General features: G+C 55.1%; 1 protein-coding gene across 1 annotated transcript in view; it reads right to left on the bottom strand.

Annotated features, from left to right (window-relative positions):
- DSCAML1 (DS cell adhesion molecule like 1) overlaps window positions 1-19,170 on the bottom strand; it is a 338,141-nt gene that overhangs the window by 61,836 nt on the left and 257,135 nt on the right. The window contains exons 9-11 of the mRNA XM_045080488.1: window positions 17,785-18,063; window positions 17,310-17,429; window positions 16,252-16,428 (exon numbers count right to left, since the gene is read on the bottom strand). Of these exons, the coding sequence (XP_044936423.1) occupies window positions 16,252-16,428; window positions 17,310-17,429; window positions 17,785-18,063 (576 nt within the window). The remainder of the gene's footprint in view (window positions 1-16,251; window positions 16,429-17,309; window positions 17,430-17,784; window positions 18,064-19,170) is intronic.

The following is a 19,170-nucleotide window of genomic DNA, read 5'->3' as shown; positions in this document are numbered from 1 at the left end:
AATCCAATGCTGTCCTCACATTCTCAAAGCTCAGAACATGTTCAGGGGAGCCCATCTAAGAGGAAACTGCTTCTGTGGCTCCCAACCAACATGAAGGGATTGGGGGCCAGGTAGGCATGGGTTCTACTTGTGTCTTCACCAGCTGTGCAGCCTTCAGCAGAGTAGAATCAAGTTCTGTGAACCTCAGGTTCATAGGACATCTCCCCTGTAGAGCTGTTATGGGGGCAAATAGGGTCCATATATGTAGCGTGGCTGCCGTACAGCAGCTGCTCGAGAAACCCCAGGGCTCTCCTGCCCTCCTGGTCCAAGAAAGGCACCAAATAAACACATGTCTTCCTTCAGATGCAACTTGCCGGGCTAGTCCACGGACTCATGGAGCCCAGAATTGCGGAGCCCAGATAATGTTCAATGTTGCAGTTATGAGTTGCATAGGCTACCGGGCGCTTGAAATATAGCCTCTAGAACTGAGAAGTGCTGTAGCCACACACAGGCCTTAAACACACAGGAAGGAAATAACATAAAATGTATCACTGATAATTTTATGTTGGTTACATGTTAATATTTTAGATACATTGAGTTAAATAAAATACTGTTGATCCTTCAATACCATGGATTTGAACTGCATGGGTCCACTTAATGCGGATTTTAAAAATTAGGTACAGTATATAGCACTGCAAATGTATTTTCTCTTCCTTATGATTTTCCTAGTAACATTTTATTTTCTCTAGCTGACTTTAGTGTAAGGATACAGTTGAGAACACACACAACATACAAAATACTTGTTAATCAACTGCTAATGTTATCGGTCAGCCTTCTGGTCCACACTAGGCTATTAGTTGTTAGGGAGCCAAAAGTTATATTTGGATTTTTTTACGGCTTTGGGGGTTGGCACCCCTCCCCCACCCCCGTGTTGTTCCAAGGTCAACTGTGCACTATTACAATGAATCTCAGCCGTTTCTTTTTACTTTTCAAACATGCGACAATGAAAAGTGTTCAGATTACCTACATGGCTCATGTTTTGTTTCTGTCGCATAGCATAGGTATGGGGCATCTATTCTTTATTTTACAAATGAAGAAACTGAGGGCACACAGGGAAGCAATCCACTCAGGGGTCCCACTGCTAGTAAGCAGCAGGGCATGTGAGAGGCGGTCTGATGGGAGAAGATGGTGCTTACCACACAGAGCTGTAACCTGGGTGGGGGAGGAAGGTAAGGCAAGGCAAGGCTGGGAGAACCAGTTCCCAGTTCTTTAGTGTCATAAGCACAAGCCCCAGGGGACTTGTGAGGGCTGGATCTGGGCACTCCACTTGGCAGAGGACATTAATGAGCTGAAGCGTGACCAGGAAGATGGGCACGTTTCATGCTGTGCCGTTTGAAGCGTGGCTGAAAACCGGGCATGTGGGTGCCCAGGCAGGGAGTGGGATGGGGGACAAGACACCAGAGTTCTTTGATAAAGGGGGAAGGACCAACCTTCTCTTTGGTGGAGAAGGACTCTGCGGGTAGTTTTTGCTGTTTAGGGAGAGGGCTGTGGTGGGAGGCAGTGAGCTCCTGCACCAGAGGTAGGCAGTCTCAGGCACTGTAGAGGAGGTCGCTACAGGATTGGAGGACTTTGGCCCTGGGGGTGTCTGGGTCTCTGGAGAGATGGGAAAGATGGTCTGGGAATCTGGCTATTTTGGGAGGCAATTCTGTGAATCAGCATACTCGTCTCTTCGCATATAGGATCTTGAACCCTGTCCTAGGCAAGAAGCAGAGAACCTGCCTCCTCTTTTCTCTCTGCCCTACCCGGTCTCCCTGCCAACACCGGAACAGAGAACTCTACCCCTGTGCCCCTTCCCCTGCCCTGTCCCTGGCCTCTAAGAGCCACAGTGCCCTCCTGTGCCCACAACCTGGGGGCCCCAGCCCTCTCGGCTACTGTAGAGATGGGCTTATCAAGACAGAGACGGGGGTCCAGGGCGGCCACTGCCCCACCCCACCTGCTCTCCTCTTCCCTCTGCCTCCTCTTTGCTTCTTGCTCTGGTTCACAAGGTCTCTGTGCTCCACTGAATCACAGTCATAAACACAACTGAACCTGAACCTGAATCGTCATAGCACCAAGGCTTCATAGCACCAGAGGACTTCCTGGATTAAAACCACCGCCCCCCACCCCAAGAATTCCCTAGAGAGATATTCATATCTGGTCACCTACCTACAGGAGCAAAGACACACACACACACACACACAGCAGTGATAAAAGCACACCCTAAAGTCACAAACACGGTTGCTGTAACTGCCTGTACTCTGACCTCTACCATGGACTCACACATGGTGTCACAGACACGGAACATGATGCAACTGTCAGTTGCATGTCAATATCCTGACACGGTTGCTCAGGCACATCTCCCCATAGCCAGGCATTAGTAAGGGCGCCCTTCCTCTACACACACACACACACACACACACACTTTTTTATGTTTACCTTTGACTGCGAACTTACCATGTACCATGTGCTGACAATATTCTAGGACATTAACTGAATCAATTCATGTGAAGTAGCTCCTGCTCATGTTCCTGGCTCCAAAGCCTGTGTCCTGACTAAGCTCCATGGCCTCCCTTGGCCTGTGATGCCCATGATGGAGCTGGCAATAAGTGGGATGCTTTGCTTCTTGGCTTATTGCTCAATGATCCCCCCTCAGCAACAACCATGAGAAGTCTTATTATCCCCATTTTTCAAGTGAAGAGACGGAGGCTTCCAGAAGACAGTTCTCCCCTCTCTAAGCCCCTGCTACTGTGGTCATGGGGGATGGACACCTCTTGCAGTCTATCTGCTGTGCATGCACGGAATCTCTGGCTTTGGAAAATGGAATTTGGCTGTCACCAAAGAGCTGGGGCTTCTCTGTGGTGGGCAGCCCCAGCAGGGCGCTCCCAGGGCGGGCATCAGGGATGGCTGCTTTAGGGGCTCAGCAGGGGAGGAGGGGAGGGATTGTAGGCACAGGGCTGAGTCCTCTGTGACAAATGCTAATAGCAGCCACATAGGCAACATGGTGCTCCAATAGGACACAGGAGGCTTTAATGAGATACAATTTCTCTGCTTTCCTGCAGTGTAATTCAATTAACAGCCAGGAAAACCTAATTTCTTTTTACAAAGAGGGGTGCGGGTAGGGGGAGAGTTTCTGGGGACCCGGGAACAGAGAGGGGCTGGACCTAGAGGCATCAGGGAGACCCATGTCAACCAGCCGCCTCTAATACAGAGCTCCTTCCAATATGGCCCCTTTAGGTGGAGAGGGTGGGCCATTTCCATGGGGTTCTGGAGGAAGTCCTGTGTGGACTGGACCAGTCTCATTCAAAGCCTTACAGCCCCAGCACCTGGTATAGGGCCTGGCACTATGCATGACCAAATTGGGGCAAGCCTGGTAGAGGTCACAGATGACTCCCTGATACCCCCATGTCAGTGCAGTTGTCCCTCCTCTGGGCACTGAACAGGCTCCCTGGTATGGTGCATGTCATCTACTGCAGGGTCCTTGTACCCTCGTCCCTGGCTGGGAGACTCCGCAGGACAGAAGCCTCTCTACGGAAGACTCAGCATATTTGTGGGAAAGCTCCCAAGTGCAGGACACCAATCTCTCCTGTTCCCCACCCATGCCCTGGGTCCCCCTGCTTGGGTCCACGCTTAGACTCACTCCAGGGCAGGGAGGACACTTGCTGGGCCTTTGGGCACCAAGGCCCCTGCCTTACAGCCACGCAGAAATTTCAGATTTTTTCCTCCTGGTTCTGCCGGGGCCTTCTTGGCAGGTGCAACGAAGAGGAGGAAGGCGCCAGGCTGAGCGGAATCACCCCCTCCCCTCACTCCAGGACCCTCCTGGGGCAGCAAGCCGAGGGGAGAGGAAATCAATTTCAGAAACAAGACAGTTGTCAGAATCTGATGTAACTGGTTCCCGTCTGTGAAATTACTCACAGGCCGGCTCCTGTCACCCCTAAGGTCCTGCCCAGACCAGCTGCTATTTACATTTTAATTTGATGTGAGAGGCTGATAGATTTTTAAAACACCGTGAGACAGCTCTGCTTCCTTGCTCACCCCTGGCATCCCCCAGACTTTCCGACCGACCCCAGGCTTGGTCCTAGGGCTCCTAGATGCTGCCATGGGGATTGCCAACTGGGTCTATTCGGCCCCTGCCTTGCTCCCCCAGTTGCTTTTCTCAGGGTCCCACTTCCCAGGCTGGGCGGGGGCAGGGGATCTGTTCTGTGCAGTTCACATAATCCTGGAACATCCTTTGTGAGGAGCTTTACTCTTGTTAAGGAGGTGTCCTGGGGTTATTAGCCTCAACATCACTAGTGAGAAGTGGAGGCTCAGAGAGGCTAGGTGGTTTGTCTAAGGTCACACAGCTGGTAAGTGGCAGGAAGGAGACCAAGCCCCAGGTCCCCTGACAAGTCATGAGCTCCCTTCCCTCTGGTTTCGGTCCAGACGTCTCCTTCTGCCTGGTTGATTTTGCTCCCACTCTGGGCTTTATCCCAGGAGCGGGGAGCTGGGTGGGGATAATGTAGTGCAGATGAATCCTGGGGGAATGCAGAAGGAGCCTGGAAACTGGAGTGGGGCTGGGGTGGTGGGGCCAGGAGGCCAGGCAAGGTGGAGCTAGGGTGCTGGGGACAGCAGTTAGCAGGCAGTGAGTCAGGCTGCTTCTGTCTCCGTCTCCCTCCCTCTCTTCCGCCTGGTGATTGGAGCTCAGCTGGTGTTTCTGACAAGTCCCCAAGTCACCAGGGAGGGAAGATTCAGTGATGAATGCCCAAAGGAGAGAAGCAGTATGTGCAGGAAGGAGAACATGGAAGAAATAGGACGGGACGCCACTGGCGGTTGGGAGAGGCCGGATCAAATGTGGAAAAGGCAAGGAACGTTGCATTCCGAAAGGAAGCACGGGGTGCCTCTCCACTCCCTTTGTGGGCAGGAGTCTGTGGTCCTCACGGGCCTTTCCGTGACTGAGGGCTGCCTGCGGGCCAGCTCTGTCCTGCATTCTTCTACGTGCATCAATTTGCTTAATCCCCCAACAACCTTGTTTTGGTTTCCACTTTGCTGATGGGGAAACTGAGGCTTAGAGACGTTAACTGCCCGAGATCACACAGCTAGCCAGTGGCAGAGGCAGGACTTAGCCCAGGTGCCTATGGTTTTACCCACAACGGGACACCGGCCAGAACAGCGCCGTGGACAGGGGTGCAGGTAGCCAGGAAGAGGAGCGCGAAGAGCCCAGCGTCCCTGAAGAGAAACTCAGTGAACACGGCGGGGAGGAGATTGATCTGGAAACCAGGAGACCAAGGGGTTAGGCTATTCTGCTCTCTTAGGTGGGAGGTCTGGGGTAGAGGGTTGAGGAAGTCCTCAGGCCTGGCTACACGTACAAATTACCTGGAAAGTTAAAAAAGAAAAAATCTTAGGGCACGGTCCCCATGCCCAGAGGCTCTGATTTAGTTGGTCCAGGGCGGGGCTGGGGCTGGTGGCGGATTTCCCTAAAAGCCTCCCCGACCTGGATGATCCTCACACGTGGTCTGGGGGAAGAACCACAGTCAGGGCAGAGGAACCCCCCCTTCACCGTTCTACCTCCCATTCTAAGCACATGCCCTCGGGTGCTGCCTCCGCCACAGGGAGGACCATCTTAGAGCCAACAGGATCGAAACAAGGGCAGCAAAGTCCTGTGGTTCTTCACATCTCCAAGGCAGAAGTTCCCCTTTTCGGGAAGTCCTTCTGAGAGTCTAACTGAAACCTCATGAGGATCTGCGCTGAGCTTTTCACTAATTAGGATGCTCTGGGCAGGCTAAAATGGTTTTCCAGATGTCCCCCTCTTTGCCCCCTTGGGAGAGGATTTTCCAGGGGACAACTGAGACCCCAAAGGCTCTGGCGAGCTCTACAAACCCACTTGTCAGAGGAGCAGGGAGCCTCCTGGCTCAGAAGCTCTCATCTTTTGTTTGGGAAAGGATTACATGTACCCATTTGAGGTGAGGGGCCCCTCCTTCCCCCAGAGCAGCCGACTCCCCTCCTTCCCCCCAAAGGCTTGTGTCTCCTCCTTGTTAACAAGATCGTGAGGAGAACGGCAGCCCTGTTTGGCGGAGTGAGATAAGCCTTCACAAAGGGGCATTGTTGGCACACGGGGTGCTGGGCCTGGGGCAGGGTGGGTGGCAGTCCTCTGAGCTCAGCCAGGCAGCAGCTCTGGCTTCCCCAGGGAAGAGCTGGTTGGAGGGGCGGAGGTGCCTTCTGGTTTCTGCTTTGTTTTCTCCCTTCTTAAAGAGCCAGGGCCGCGGCGTTGTTAATTTGATTGGACCCACTTCGGCTTCACGTCTCCCCTGATTAGCCAAGCTCCACCTGAAGCATGAGATGAATTCAAATTGCATGCAAGCAATCAGCTTCGCTCTGAGGGGTGGTGGGGAGATGCCTGGGGAGGCAGGGCCCCATGGGACCCTTGCTGTCCACTGCCTGTGTGTGTGTGTTGGGGGGGCCACCCGGCAAGAACAGTGTGTGTGTGTGTGTTTGCACGTGTGTGGGGGGGTGGGGTGGGTGGGTACATGTGTGCGAAGGGGGTTGGGGTGAGGGTCTCCAAGGGCGGGATCTTTGAGACTCAGACTACAGACCTGCTTTCTGCTCCAGGGTGGTCCCTGTTGAGACCCTCCGGCTCACCAGGCCTCGCTTTCTCCAGCTTTAAAATGGGGTCAGTCAGTTTTTGGCTGCTTGCCAAGGAGTCCAAGCCCGGACTCCAGGCGTATTCTTTTTTTTTTTTTTTTTTAAGATTTTATTTATTTATTTGACAGAGAGAAATCACAAGTAGTCGGAGAGGCAGGCAGAGAGAGAGAGAGGGAAGCAGGCTCCCCGCTGAGCAGAGAGCCCGATGTGGGACTCGATCCCAGGACCCTGAGAACATGACCTGAGCCGAAGGCAACGGCTTAACCCACTAAGCCACCCAGGCGCCCTCCAGGCATATTCTTAAGTCAGGGCGGGGACCCGCTTCTCCCCTGCCTCTGGCCCTCTTCTCTCCCCAGAATGTTGGGAAAATGACACTGATCTTAAAAATAACCACCATGTACAGAATGCTTGCTCTCTGCCATGCACCTAGATTCATGCTTTACATGAATTATCTCATTAAATTCTCCCCACTCCTCTTCCCCACCACCCAAGAAGGTGGGTGGTATTTTTATTCCCATGTTAGAGATGAGAGAATGCTCTGAAGTTACCGGACACCAGCATGCGGATGGTGACGCCATCTCTAGTTACTGGGAAGAGGCCCTTCTGGGTCATCGCTGGGATCCCCCTAGAGCAAGGATCAGCAGGGTCTTTCTGTAAAGGGCCAGACAGTAGACATTTCAGACGTTGCAGGCCATAGGTCTCTGTTAAGATGACTCAGCCCGGCCACTGTAGCCTGAAAGCAGCCCTGGGCAGTAAGACAGGAAGAATGGGCAAGGCTGCTTTCCAGCAAAAGTGGCAGCTGGTCACGTTTGACCTCAGGCCCGGTTTGCTGACCCCCGGCTCTAGAGTTCCGTGCACAGGAGTTTCTGCTTGTTGCGTTTAAACAAGGACAGTTGTAGGATGTTGGAGGGGATGACATTTCAGCTGTCAGAGTTCTGGAAAGCATGACGTTACCGTATAATCACCCAGGTATTGTTACGGGTTGGGTTGTGGCTCCCCAAAGACATAGTCAAGTCCTAACCCCTGGTACCTGTGAATGGGACCTTATTTGGAAATAGGGTTTTTGTAGTTGCTGTGTTAGCTTATATCTTGATTACATTTTCCTGGAGCAGGGTGAGCCCCTAGTCAATGGGACTGGTGTCCTCAGAAGGGACGGGTTCAGAGGAAAACTGGTGTGAGGATGCACAGGGAGAAGTGTGAGGTGAGGCAGAGGCCGGAGCAGGAAGGGAAGCTGGTGCCCCTGGGGTCTGCACACAGAGCACGGCCCTGCCGACCTCTGCATTTTTGCGTGTCTAGCCTCCCAGCAGGGCAGGAGAACACATTTCTGGGTTTTTAAGCCATCTGGTCTGTGGGACTTTGCTACGCATGTCCCCGGAAAGTTATACAGGGATCCAAGGTGTGAGAGAGGTCTGTCTTTGTGCCGAGTGCCAGGGAGGACTGCTCCCCGCTTCCCTGCACGGAGCTGGAGGGGGCTTACTGAGGTGGGAGGCGGTGTGCGTTTTGCTTTGCCTGCACCATGGGGACCCCCTCCCCGTTTCCTCCCACCCCGGGCCCAGGCTGGCCGTGGGCACGCAGGTGCGCCAGCGTGCTGGGGCCCCACGTACTCGACCCCTATCCCCGACACCAGGGAGAGGTAGTCGGGGGGACTCTGTGACTACTGAATGAAGAGTGGACAGCGGCAGGCCAGCACACGAGCAAACATGAGCAGGAGAGAATCTTTAGAATCTCAATCCCACCACATCACGACTGTCCGTAGACCCGAGAGGCCAGACGGAAGCCTGGTGCTCCCAGGCTGGAGGCCCCAAGGGCTGGGCAGGGATGGGGTGGGGGCAGGGCTTGGGGAGATTCTCTGGTCTGTCCATTGGTCTCATTCTTTCTGGCCCAGGACAGGACACCTGCCAGCTAAACACGATGACTCAAGAGTCACCTATGGGGCGTGGGGATTGTGCCAGCGCTACCACGCTGCTCTAGGCAGAAATCCTGGCAGAGTGTCAGCCAGTGTCTAGCTGCCCCAGAGGACCCTGTCATCCTGCCTGGACCTGGCCGAAGTGAACACACCTTTCTCCATCCTCATCGGCTGCGCTTCTGCTGGTGACCCCATGGTGCCGCTCAACTCGGCTTCAAACCTTGGCTCTCCCGGCTCCATGTTCGCGGCGTCGTCAACACCTGGTGCTTGTTCCTTCCTAATGACCCTCAGATTCCCCCTTTCCCTCCATTCCCTGCTCCCGATCCTAGTATCAGTGCAGACTTCCCCGCCGTTATTTCCACACGCTCTCTCCCTAATCCTGGGCTGCCACCCTCTCATTAGAGATTCTCCCCGTGGCCTCCCACACGGCTTCCTACCCCAGTGCCTTTGCTCATGCTATTCCTTCTGCCACCTCTTCTTTAAGGCTCAAGTCTCACTCCTCTAGAAAGCTCTGTCTGACCACATCTGTCTGCGCTGGGTTTTCCCATCCCTGATCTAACGTTGCACTTTTAGAGCCAGACCCCTTAGCATGTGATCCTGCCTTGTTTCCTGAAGGTTGGTTCCAGCTTCCTCACTAGTGTCTGAGTTCCTGGGGGGCAGGAGTGGAGATTTAACCAGGAAGCACCTGTTTGCTAGTTGACTGATCTAAAAATCTGTTCTGCCCCTACCATCCAGAGGGTCTCCAAACACAACCAAGGCTCCTAACTTAGGGCAGGGTTTGGAGGCTCTGCTTCTGCTTTCTGCTTGCCTGTGTTTTCTCATCCAGTAAACTGGGCCACTCAGTGAGAACCCCCACTCCCTTGTGTGTCAGAATGTTTACTGCACCTTTTCCTTGATTGCATATAGGATGCACAAAATTCTGTTCATCAGAACTGCTGGAGCTGAACATAAGGAAGGTCTTGAAGGACACCTTAGAGCCCAGAGCCATCTGGATGCTCTCCTGTGCTTGTGGTCATGGGGACTGCCTGCCACAACCGCCTAAAGCCTCTAGCCAGAAGCTAGGGGCCCCAGTGAGCCTGGGGCCAAGATGTCTCCAGGTACAGGCACTTTCACATTGGGACTAGAAGTCACACAGGCAGGGTCATTCCAGCTGTCCCTTCCAGCTTGTCTGGGGACCTGGCTTGTCATGGAGAGGCAAGGAGGGGCCAGGAAAGGGGGCTGTTCCACACAGAGACTTTTATTCTACCTTGAAACCTTGTACAAAGGACCGGTTTGGGGCTGGGTTGTGGCACCGGATAGGACATGCTCTGGTGACACTGCTGGCCTCTAGAGGGAAGATCACCCACGTGCTTTTGTTCGAACATGCCTTTATCTCTAACCCTCGAAACCCCGAGGGCTCTGGCTTCTGAAAGCAAGGTTCCAGAACTGGTAACACGTGCCTGCCTGGTCTCTATCAGAACAGCAGAAGATGGCCCGTTTGTTGAGATCTGTTCCTGTCTTCGGGGCTGAGGAAAGGGGACAGAGGGAGAGGGACTTCTCTCAGCAGAGGTGAAAACTGAGTCTGGGGAGACGAAGTGACTGGCCCCCGTTTACTCAGTGTGTAGAGGGGGACACTGAGACAAGAGATCAGGACTTCTGTCTCCCCGTACGGGGCCTTCCTGTCCCCCAAGCCATCCCTTCATTCTGGTGTCCCTGGGTCCTGCACAGGGTGGGGAGAGCCTGGGTGGACCCGTGGTTGCAGACCTCTTTGGGAGGATTTGGCACTGGGGAGAGCAGGACGGAGCCTGGCCTGGAGACACGCTATGTCCAGCCTCTCTGCTCATCCCTGTTTGATGAAGCAGGAGGGAAAGCGCAGCTCCGTATTCTATGAAGCCTAAAAATCAATAAGACCAAAGAGCCAGCTGGATAATCATTGCCATGGAAATCATGGCAATGGTTCATTCCCTCCTCCCTCCTGATTGAGGACCAGCCCTGGGGTGGACAGGCTAAGTACTGTCACTAAACTCGCTGGCTAGGGCACGGTCAGCCTCAGCCCCAGATCTAGGGCTGGGGTCAGTCGGCCTGTTGTCCCCAGCAAGACAGGCCAGAGTGGTCAGAGACCACTACCAAGGTGGGTGCCAGAGGCAGGCATTCCCACAAGGGCAGGGAGGACTGGCCCAGCCTTCAGGGAGCTCCAGTCTGGTAAGGAGACAGGCCCTACCACCAGGAACCACAGAGGAAAACCTTGGGCCAGCGGCTTGGTTTCCTTGTACCTGTTTCTTCTCATGTGCCCAGAGGGCCCTTACGAGTATGTGTGTGCTCATCCCAACCCACATGGGTGTCCTAAAAATAGCCATCTCTTCAGTCTAGGGGTCATGCTGGTGGTAGGGCCCCTCCTTGGGAGGACAGATTGGGGAAAAAAAACTGCAGAAGATCCTAGAGATCGGCTTGGGGCATTTGGGTAGGGAATCCCCTAGGTACCTGGAACGTGGTCTAGAAGGGGTTTGTGAGCTCTGGGTAGCCATTTCCTTTGGCCATAGACCCCTTGCCCTGCGGGAGGGACAGGGGTTGATGAGGGCAGAAGAAGCCCTTTCAAGCAGGAGCTCCAGTTACTGGGTGCAAGGGAAGGGCTGCTCCTGTCTGAAAAGCAAGAATGCCCTTTGGGCAAATTTGAAGTTGGGATCATCTTGGGTCATGGCACACACGGTTGTCTTTCCAAGGCTCTGTATCCTGCCCTCTGTACCGGTGACCTCGTCTACCCAGGCCCGGGACTTCCCTCCCTAGTGTGGGCCCCTCCCCCCCTCCAGTCCCCACTTGGCTCCAGCCTCCTGCTTCCTGCCTCCCAGTGACTCGGCAGCTGGATGTGTGCTAGGAGAGGGCTCTTGGATCTGGCTTTAATTGGTCTGACATTTTGCTAAACAAACAAATCAAAACTCAGACCAAACAAAGAGCCCTTGTGGGTTTAATTGGCCATGAGTTCTGCCTCGGCCCAATCGCCGGAGCATTTACAAAGTGGAGGAGAGTCTGGGGGATATAACAGAACCTGTCTAATCAGGTAACCGGCGGCACAAGAGGGCCTCTGAGTCCAGGGAGCCACCGCCATGGTGACGACATCAAAACACAGACAGCCCCTCACACCGCAGACTAAGCAGCCTGGCTCTTCACCTACCTCTCCGTAAAGCATTCTTTTTGAAGATGGTTTTTTATTTTTCCCTATGTGCCAGTTGGAGGAAGGATTGCTTTCTCCTCCTTTTAGTCATTCTCTCTCTCTCTCTCTCTCTCTTTCATTTTCAAATGGACATAAAAGGTAGCTGGTTGTGGTGTTTTGTTAATTATATTTACTTTCAACCAAGTCCTGGAAGGAGGTCTGATGTCCTGAAAGGACCACGGACACTGCGAGAACCATAGATAGTTTGATCTGGAAAGAACCTTGGGGTCAGTTAGGGGCCAGATTCTAGAACAGGATTCTTACTGTTCAGAGGCGCACCCCAAGGCCCAGAGAAGGAAGGGGGTAGCTCTCGGATATGTGGCCGGTGAGTCACGGACCTGGAGCCGGCACCTTCTGACTCCAGGTCTTTGTACTTCCTACCAAACCTGGAGCCCACAGAGGGAAGTTCCAGTCTCAGCTGGGACTATATCACGCACTGACCTTGAGCCAGTGCCTTACCTTCTTGGGAAACAACTTATTCCCTGCTGAACTTACAGGCCAGGCAGAGGAAGAGCTCTCTAAGTTATTACGTGCTGGCCTGTGACAGTGGCAAGGCAGGGCCATAAGCTCAGGCGATCACGGGCTCAGCTCACACCAGTACTCTGGGGGACCAGGGAGCCGTGGGGGGCCAGTCAGGCCTGGTCAGTTGCCTACAAGGGTCATTGGAATTCTGACTCCCGTCAGACCCCTGAGTGCTTGGAACTCTAGTTTGCTGCCTGACATCAAAAGTCAATGCTACCGGGCGCCTGGGTGGCTCAGTGGGTTAAGCTGCTGCCTTGGCTCAGGTCATGATCTCAGGGTCCTGGGATCGAGTCCCACATCGGGCTCTCTGCTCAGCAGCGAGCCTGCTTCCCTCCTCTCTCTCTCTGCCTGCCTCTCTGCCTACTTGTAATCTCTCTGTCAAATAAATAAATAAAATCTTTAAAAAAAAAAAAAAAGTCAATGCTACCGAGAAAGGAAGGGCTTAGCTTCCAGAGCCCATAAGCACCTGACCTTTCGTGCTCCCTGTCCAATTCCCTTCAGTCTCCACCAGACACTGAAGTTCCCAGTTCACCAAATGACCCTCGTGGACTGCCCTGCCTCCACGCCGTTGTTGTGCTTCTTCCTCCAGGATGGAATGACATCTGTCGCTGTTGGTTCCGACCAGATCCTCGTGTCCGTTAATCCGCACTTAGAGACTATTGCTTTGTGGAGCTTTTCTGGACACTTCCTCATTCACCCCAAAGTCAAAATTGACTTTTCCTTCCCTGATTCTCTTTGTATTGCCTTGTTTGTTGCCTTGTGAGGCACTTGTCATTTTGTCCATAATAGTTGTTTGGGGTAGATGTCTACCTCCTCCTCAAGATTCTAAATTCTCTGAAAACAGCAACTCTGTCGGACTCATCACTAGATTTTCAGCCCCCCAAACGAACGATTACTAACGATTATTGCATGTGTATTTGGTGCCACGTTATCACGTTAATTGCTCTAAGCCCGTGTTTCATGTAATCCTTTCTGATGAGTAAAAAGTATTTTAATCCCAAACTTATCGAGAAGGAAATCGGGGCTTGCAGAGATCACGGTCCAAGACGTCAAAGCTATCAAGTTGCAGAGCTGGGATTTGAACCCAGACCCGTCTGGTTCTAAAGTCCACGCTCTTAGTCTTGGTGTTCAGTCGGCCTATTTAGCGAGCGCTCAGTGGAGATCCACTGAATTATTATTGCAAACCATAGGGGCCAATGGTACAGACACTCCTTAAGAGAAACCAACCACAAATGTCCACTTTGACACTTGGATGCTTTTTATGATGTGCGTCCCTTTGATGTTTATACTTCCTCTATCTGGCTACTATCTGGGATGAGGGCCAGTTTGCTTTCTCAGAGTTCACAAAAGGATGAGGTCTGACAGAGTGGCGCCATATTGGGTCAACATTTCCTTGAGTGTGCAACGACACAAGTCTTGACATTGGCTCTGAGACCTTGGAATGGCAGTTCCTGTGGCCAAGTCTGCAGGTGGGTGAGGGGAGCATTGGTGGTGGTGAGTGTTTGAGATGGATTAAGGGATGGCCAGGAATGGCGTGTCCCCAGCCACCTGACGGGTGACGCACGCGCCTGGGTCCTGAAGGTTCTTCCCTCCCTTCCTGTGCCCTTTCCACTGAAGTCAGGGTGGGAAGATGGGAGAAGGCTGAGGGAATGAAGGAGGAAAGGACAGAGCAGCACCGGGGAGGGGAGGAGGACGAGCAAGGGGAGCAGCTGGGGGTCGGTAACCTAGAGCAACATGCCTGCGTAAACACATCAGGAGGCGGAGTGGACGAAGTTCCCAAAGAAAATCGGGACCCTCTGTGCCCCATCCCAGTGCCCACTCCCACCCCCATCCCACTGTCTCGGGAGCCTCTTCCGGCAGCTGGCTGCTGTGTAGCGTGGTCCAGGCGGCTGCAGAAGGGCCGGCAGACCCTCCAGCCCCAGAGAGAGGCTGTGCTGTGCTCAGCCTTTCCATTTCGGCTGCCCTCAGGCCTCCAATGCCCCGGCCCTGCTCCTCCTGTCCTGCTGTCATTCGGGGTGGTGCAGGGGGCCCCCTAGCATGGCCGAGCGAGCGGGTCACCGGGGAGCATGGGGCTGGTATGCAAGGGGGCGTTTGTGGCCCAGGGAGTGTGTCAGGGAAAGGCCATCTAAGGCGCGCTTGCGTGTGAGGCGGTCGGAGAGAGCACAGCTGGAAGACGGCCCATCGGCTGAGAGTGGTGGCAGCAGAGGAGAGGCTGTGCGAGGAGGTGTGGAGAGACACCGCATCCCCGGCAGTGCGAGGGAGGTGCGGCGAGCGGGAAAATATGACCCGAGGTGTCTGTGAGACAGAGCAGATGTGAGAAAGGCGTGTGTGCGCGTGTGCCTTGCTGTGGAAGGAAGCAAAGGTGAGTGACAAGGTGGCTGACAACAGGTCGAGGGCGAGGGGAGGAGGGAACGAGCTCCAGATTGTGCCCACAGGTGATGGGCGTGGTAAGAAGCTCCTCGGGAAGAGGGGGCCTGGCGTTGACATCGCCTTGTGTGTGTGTGTGTGTGAGAGAGAGAGTCCGTGTGGCACACGCTCACAGGGCTGCCCTGAATTTACAAAATGGGCTTCCTCTGAGCATCTCGGGCTGTCGCTCAGCTGCCTGGGCCACGCAGCACGGACGCTGCCAGAAACATGCAGGGCCTGAGGAGTGAGGTGACTTGCCCCGGGTCCCTCCAGGATGTCAGGGAACGTCACACCGCCCGCCTCCTGGCCGCCGGGTCCCCCGTGTCCCCCCTCATCCCACACACCGGGGGCCGCAAAGCCACAGCCACGCTTGTGTGGCGGAATCCCCTGGCTTCGAGAAGAAAGAGCAAAGGACAAACACGAAGATAAAAAAGACTCAAGGTCTGGGCTCATCCCCGCTACTGACGGGGGCGGGAAGGATAGGCTTCCAGGGACGGTTCCGCGAGGTGCCTGCTAGATCCCTCTCACCTCACGCAGGCGGAATTAGCGAAGTTCTCCCCGGCTGAGGGATGTAGATTGATTGCCTGGTTTTATTAAGGACAAAGTGCTTTTTGATAGTGTGAGGGAAGCGGCTCCCCAGGGCGGGGATTCCGGCGCCCGGAGCTCCCCGCGCATCGATCGCTGGGGCTTCCCTGTCTGGTGCGGAGCTGAACACGGGCTTTGGCAAGCAATAAAGAAGCTCGGATTCTTCCAGGAGGGACCCCACACCGGGCACTGCCCTCGGCAGTCATTCCCACACTGACCACACTGCAGGGACGGCCGGTACCAATAGCCAAACTGGTAAGCCTTTGAAGGCTGGCTGGATGCCGGTATCACACGGGCTGCTCGCCACATACTATCGCACTCACTCCTGACGCAGAACAGAACGGGGATGGGTCTCTACCAGGGAAATGAGGTATGGATGGCAAGGTCAAGCAAACTCATCAAGGTCACAACAATGACAACGTGGTGCCTAGATTCCCACTTGGCTTTGGTTGGGTGTTAAAACACGGGCTCTCACCCCTGTTCCGCATGGCCCGTGGCCCGTTTCCTGACACAGGGTCAGATGGACACTGTTCCTCTGACACCATTCCCCGCGGGACCATGATATGGACCCCAAGACTCTAAAGGGATAGTCTTATTTGGTAGGAATATCTGCATGGGATTTAACAGAATTCTGGGATATTCTGGGCTTCTGAGGCTGTGAGGTCAGCTCTGTTCTGGGATTTGGAAGTCACAGATGAGTCTCAGTGCTCTTTTGACTTTCCCCAAATATCTTCCCCTTCCCGTGATCAGTTCCTGTGTTCCTCAAGCAGTTTGGTGGGGAGGGTGGGCTGGAAATGAACCTCTAGTACAGGGAAGATGCTGAAACCTAGACAGATGAGGTGACTTGGCCAAGGTCACAGGGAGTCTGAGCCTCCCACCTGAGTGTCCCAAGTGCACCTCTGGTCAGGAACCCTCCCTGCCTCCCGCTCACAGATGGAACAGTGGCCGCTGGGCAAGTGTGGAGACGGGCCCCAGCCTGTGGTTGGGAGCGCCGTGCGTGGGTAGGACTCACTCTTGACGGTGAGGAACATGGACTTGCTGATGTCGGTGCCCACGCCGTTGCTGGCCTGGCAGAGGTAGTAGCCCATGTCCTCTTCCAGGACGTGGCGGATCAGCAGTGAGCTGTTGGCCAGGATCTGGGTGCGGCCGGTGAGGGGGACCGGGTGGTACTGCTGCGGGCTCCCACTCCCTGGAAGGAGGCAGCTGTTAGGGGGCTGGGGCCCAGGCTATCACACAGGTTGGGTCAGGTTGGAGTGCCCCAACGGACATCTTTCTCCTGCTGACCTAGGGCTATCTTGCAGCACTCCCAAAGTGCTCCTCTGGGTGGCTGGAAGGCCTCACAGAGGTCTGACCCTGCCCCAGCTCTCAGGTAAGGGGGTGGAGTTGGGGACCTCAGTTCAAAGCCTGCCCTGGCGCTGAGCCTCAGGGCTGAGCTTGGAGACCAAGAGTTGTCTCAGGCCACTTGGCCACAGGCAAAGGTGAGATGGAGCCCTAAAACGGCAGCTGCCTGGTCTTGGATGGCCAGGTCTGGGAAAGAAGCCAGCCATCTTCCAAGGGGCGGCTTTGTGGTCTCCTCCCCATCTCCCCATTGTCAGTGATGGGCACGGCCTACGACAAGAGGTTGGCATGGGACTTGGTCAGATACCAACTGTGCCCTTGGGATGATGTTAGGCTCCAAGAAGGACGGCAATCCCAGAATAGTTTGGTGAGGAGCAGGGGCCTAGGAGGTTCCGGGACCCCAAGCAGGGTGGGGAGGGCTGGGGAAAGCAGACATACTCGGAGTTCTAGGGCTGGATGGAGGAGAGGAGAGGTCAATCTGTGGGGACTAGAGGAAATCTGGAGTCGGCATGCTAGCTGCTCCCAGTCTGCCGATCCCCGAGGGCGGCGGAGGACAACATCCAGAGTGAGTACAGCTTGGGATCCCCTGAAAGCTTAGAACCCAGGACTCCCACCTAGAGCTCCCACCCAAGGGTAGGAGTTGTGTGTGGGAAAACGGGCCCAAGCCCCCATCAGCTTCCTTCTCCCCACTCCCTGACCGGGCTCGGAAATGCTGGCTGGCCAGGGGCTCACCCTTGGCATGCTTCCACATGACCTTGGGCGGTGGGTAGCCATCCACTGAGCAGTTGAGCACGCCGGCTTTGCCGTAGATGCCGTCCTGGTTGTTGGGCTGGACCACAAATCGCGGGGGCACTATGGGAAGAGGGACGGTTAGGGAGAAACCAGTCATCTGTCTCTAATGCTCTTCTGTGGTCTCTAACCTCCTCGTCTGTGCCAGCCCTGCCTGCACCATGGTCAAGTTGAGAAGAGGCAGCTCTGGAACTCAAGATGCTGAGGGGTCTTGCTGAGGACTGGGAGTCCCGCGACCCAGCTCTCACCCTGCCAGTGGCTAACTGAACAGGGCCTCTGGGTCTGGGCCTGGAAAGCAAGAGATTTGAACTTCTTGATCTTAGTTAAGGCCAGCTGTTTTCCAACCCCAAATCTAGAGACACTGCTGGCAGCCAACGGGGCTGGGCCCTCACTCCCCAGCCTCAGCCTCTCGGCTTACCACGCACGATGAGCTGGCGCTCCCGGCTCACAGTGGCCGCCGCGTTGCTGGCGATGCACGTGTAGTTGCCGTTGTGCTTGAGGGAGACGCTGGAGATCTGCAGGGAGCTCATGAATTCCTTGCTCTCGATCGTCACGCCCGAGCCTGAGATGATCACCTGTCCATCCTTCCTCCAGGTGATGCGGATGGGCATGTCCCCCGAGGACACCACGCAGGGGATATAGAGCAACTGGCCGATGGAGGCAGGTGGGAACTCAAAGGGCTGGATTAGAGGGGGCACTGGGAAGGCAAAGGGGGGTGGATGCTGTCAGATGCCCCCGTGTGCCCCAGCCTGGCCAGCAGCGACTGCCTCACGGCTTCACCTCCCGGCCCCTCCTGCCCCTGGGGGTAGAATTCCCCAGGGCAGCAGTGCGTTGTCCTATACCTGCAGACAGGGCTGCCCCTGGAGGTTTGCTCTCATCCCCTTGCCCGCCCAGGCCTGGGCCCACTGTCTCTGTGTAGGGCATTCATGGGCCTGCATTAATCCTGACCCTCAGACTTGTCCCTGCCATGATGCTGTGTTCCTGGATTCCCATCTGCCTGCAGACGCTGCTCGGTTTTTGCCCTCACTCTCCTGCTGCTCCTCAATGGCCCGGGGCCACCTTCTCATCCCAAAGATACGTCAGCTCTCTGAGACCTGTGAACGACAGGGGTGCTGTGCCCCAATGTCAGGCGTGGGGGACTGTGTGAGTGTGAAGGGGGGCACTGAGACTGTCCCCAGCTCCTGCCCCACAGCTGTGCCTCCGAAAGCCAGGATGCTGTCTGCTGGCCTCCTCCAGCAGAGCTCCCATCTCCCGCCCCAGCCCTGCCCATGGTTTTCATGTGCTAGCACCCTGAATCCTTCCCCAATAACATGATGTAGCATAACCATTCCCACTTCACAGATGAGAACATTGAGGCTCAGAATGGAGAAGTCACTTGCCCTTGGCCATCTAGCTCCTAAGAGGTGACAGAGGGAATTGAGACCTGGTGTCCCTGTTCTCAGGGTCCACGCTGTCTCCCTGTGCTGCCTGGTGCCTCTCCAAGAAACCCCAGACACGCCCTGCCCAAAGACTCTTTCGTCTCATCGGTGAGCCCCCGTCGCGTGGCAGGGAGGAGCAGAGAGGGAGCCCTGTCCTTTGTGAGACAACCAGTATGCCACTCATCCGGCTGAGCAGGATCTGCACAGCCTCCCTCCCCGCCCAGAGATCCAGCCCACCCCACAGCCCACATCTTCGCCCCTGAGGGGCCTGTCTGGAGCCTGAGCCTCTGTGAGAGGGATCCTCCTTTTTCAGCTCTGGCTAGGGCATCAGCCATTATCTTCATGATAACTCAATTAGGCCACAGCGACTTCCCCAGCAAGTGGGG

Source organism: Mustela putorius, unplaced genomic scaffold (assembly GCF_011764305.1).
Source record: "Mustela putorius furo isolate JIRA1106 unplaced genomic scaffold, ASM1176430v1.1 tig00000460_pilon_pilon_pilon, whole genome shotgun sequence".
NCBI classification, from domain to species: Eukaryota; Metazoa; Chordata; class Mammalia; order Carnivora; family Mustelidae; genus Mustela; species Mustela putorius.
Note: the sequence above shows the minus strand (reverse complement) of the source record. Positions and strands in the feature narration are given on the sequence as shown.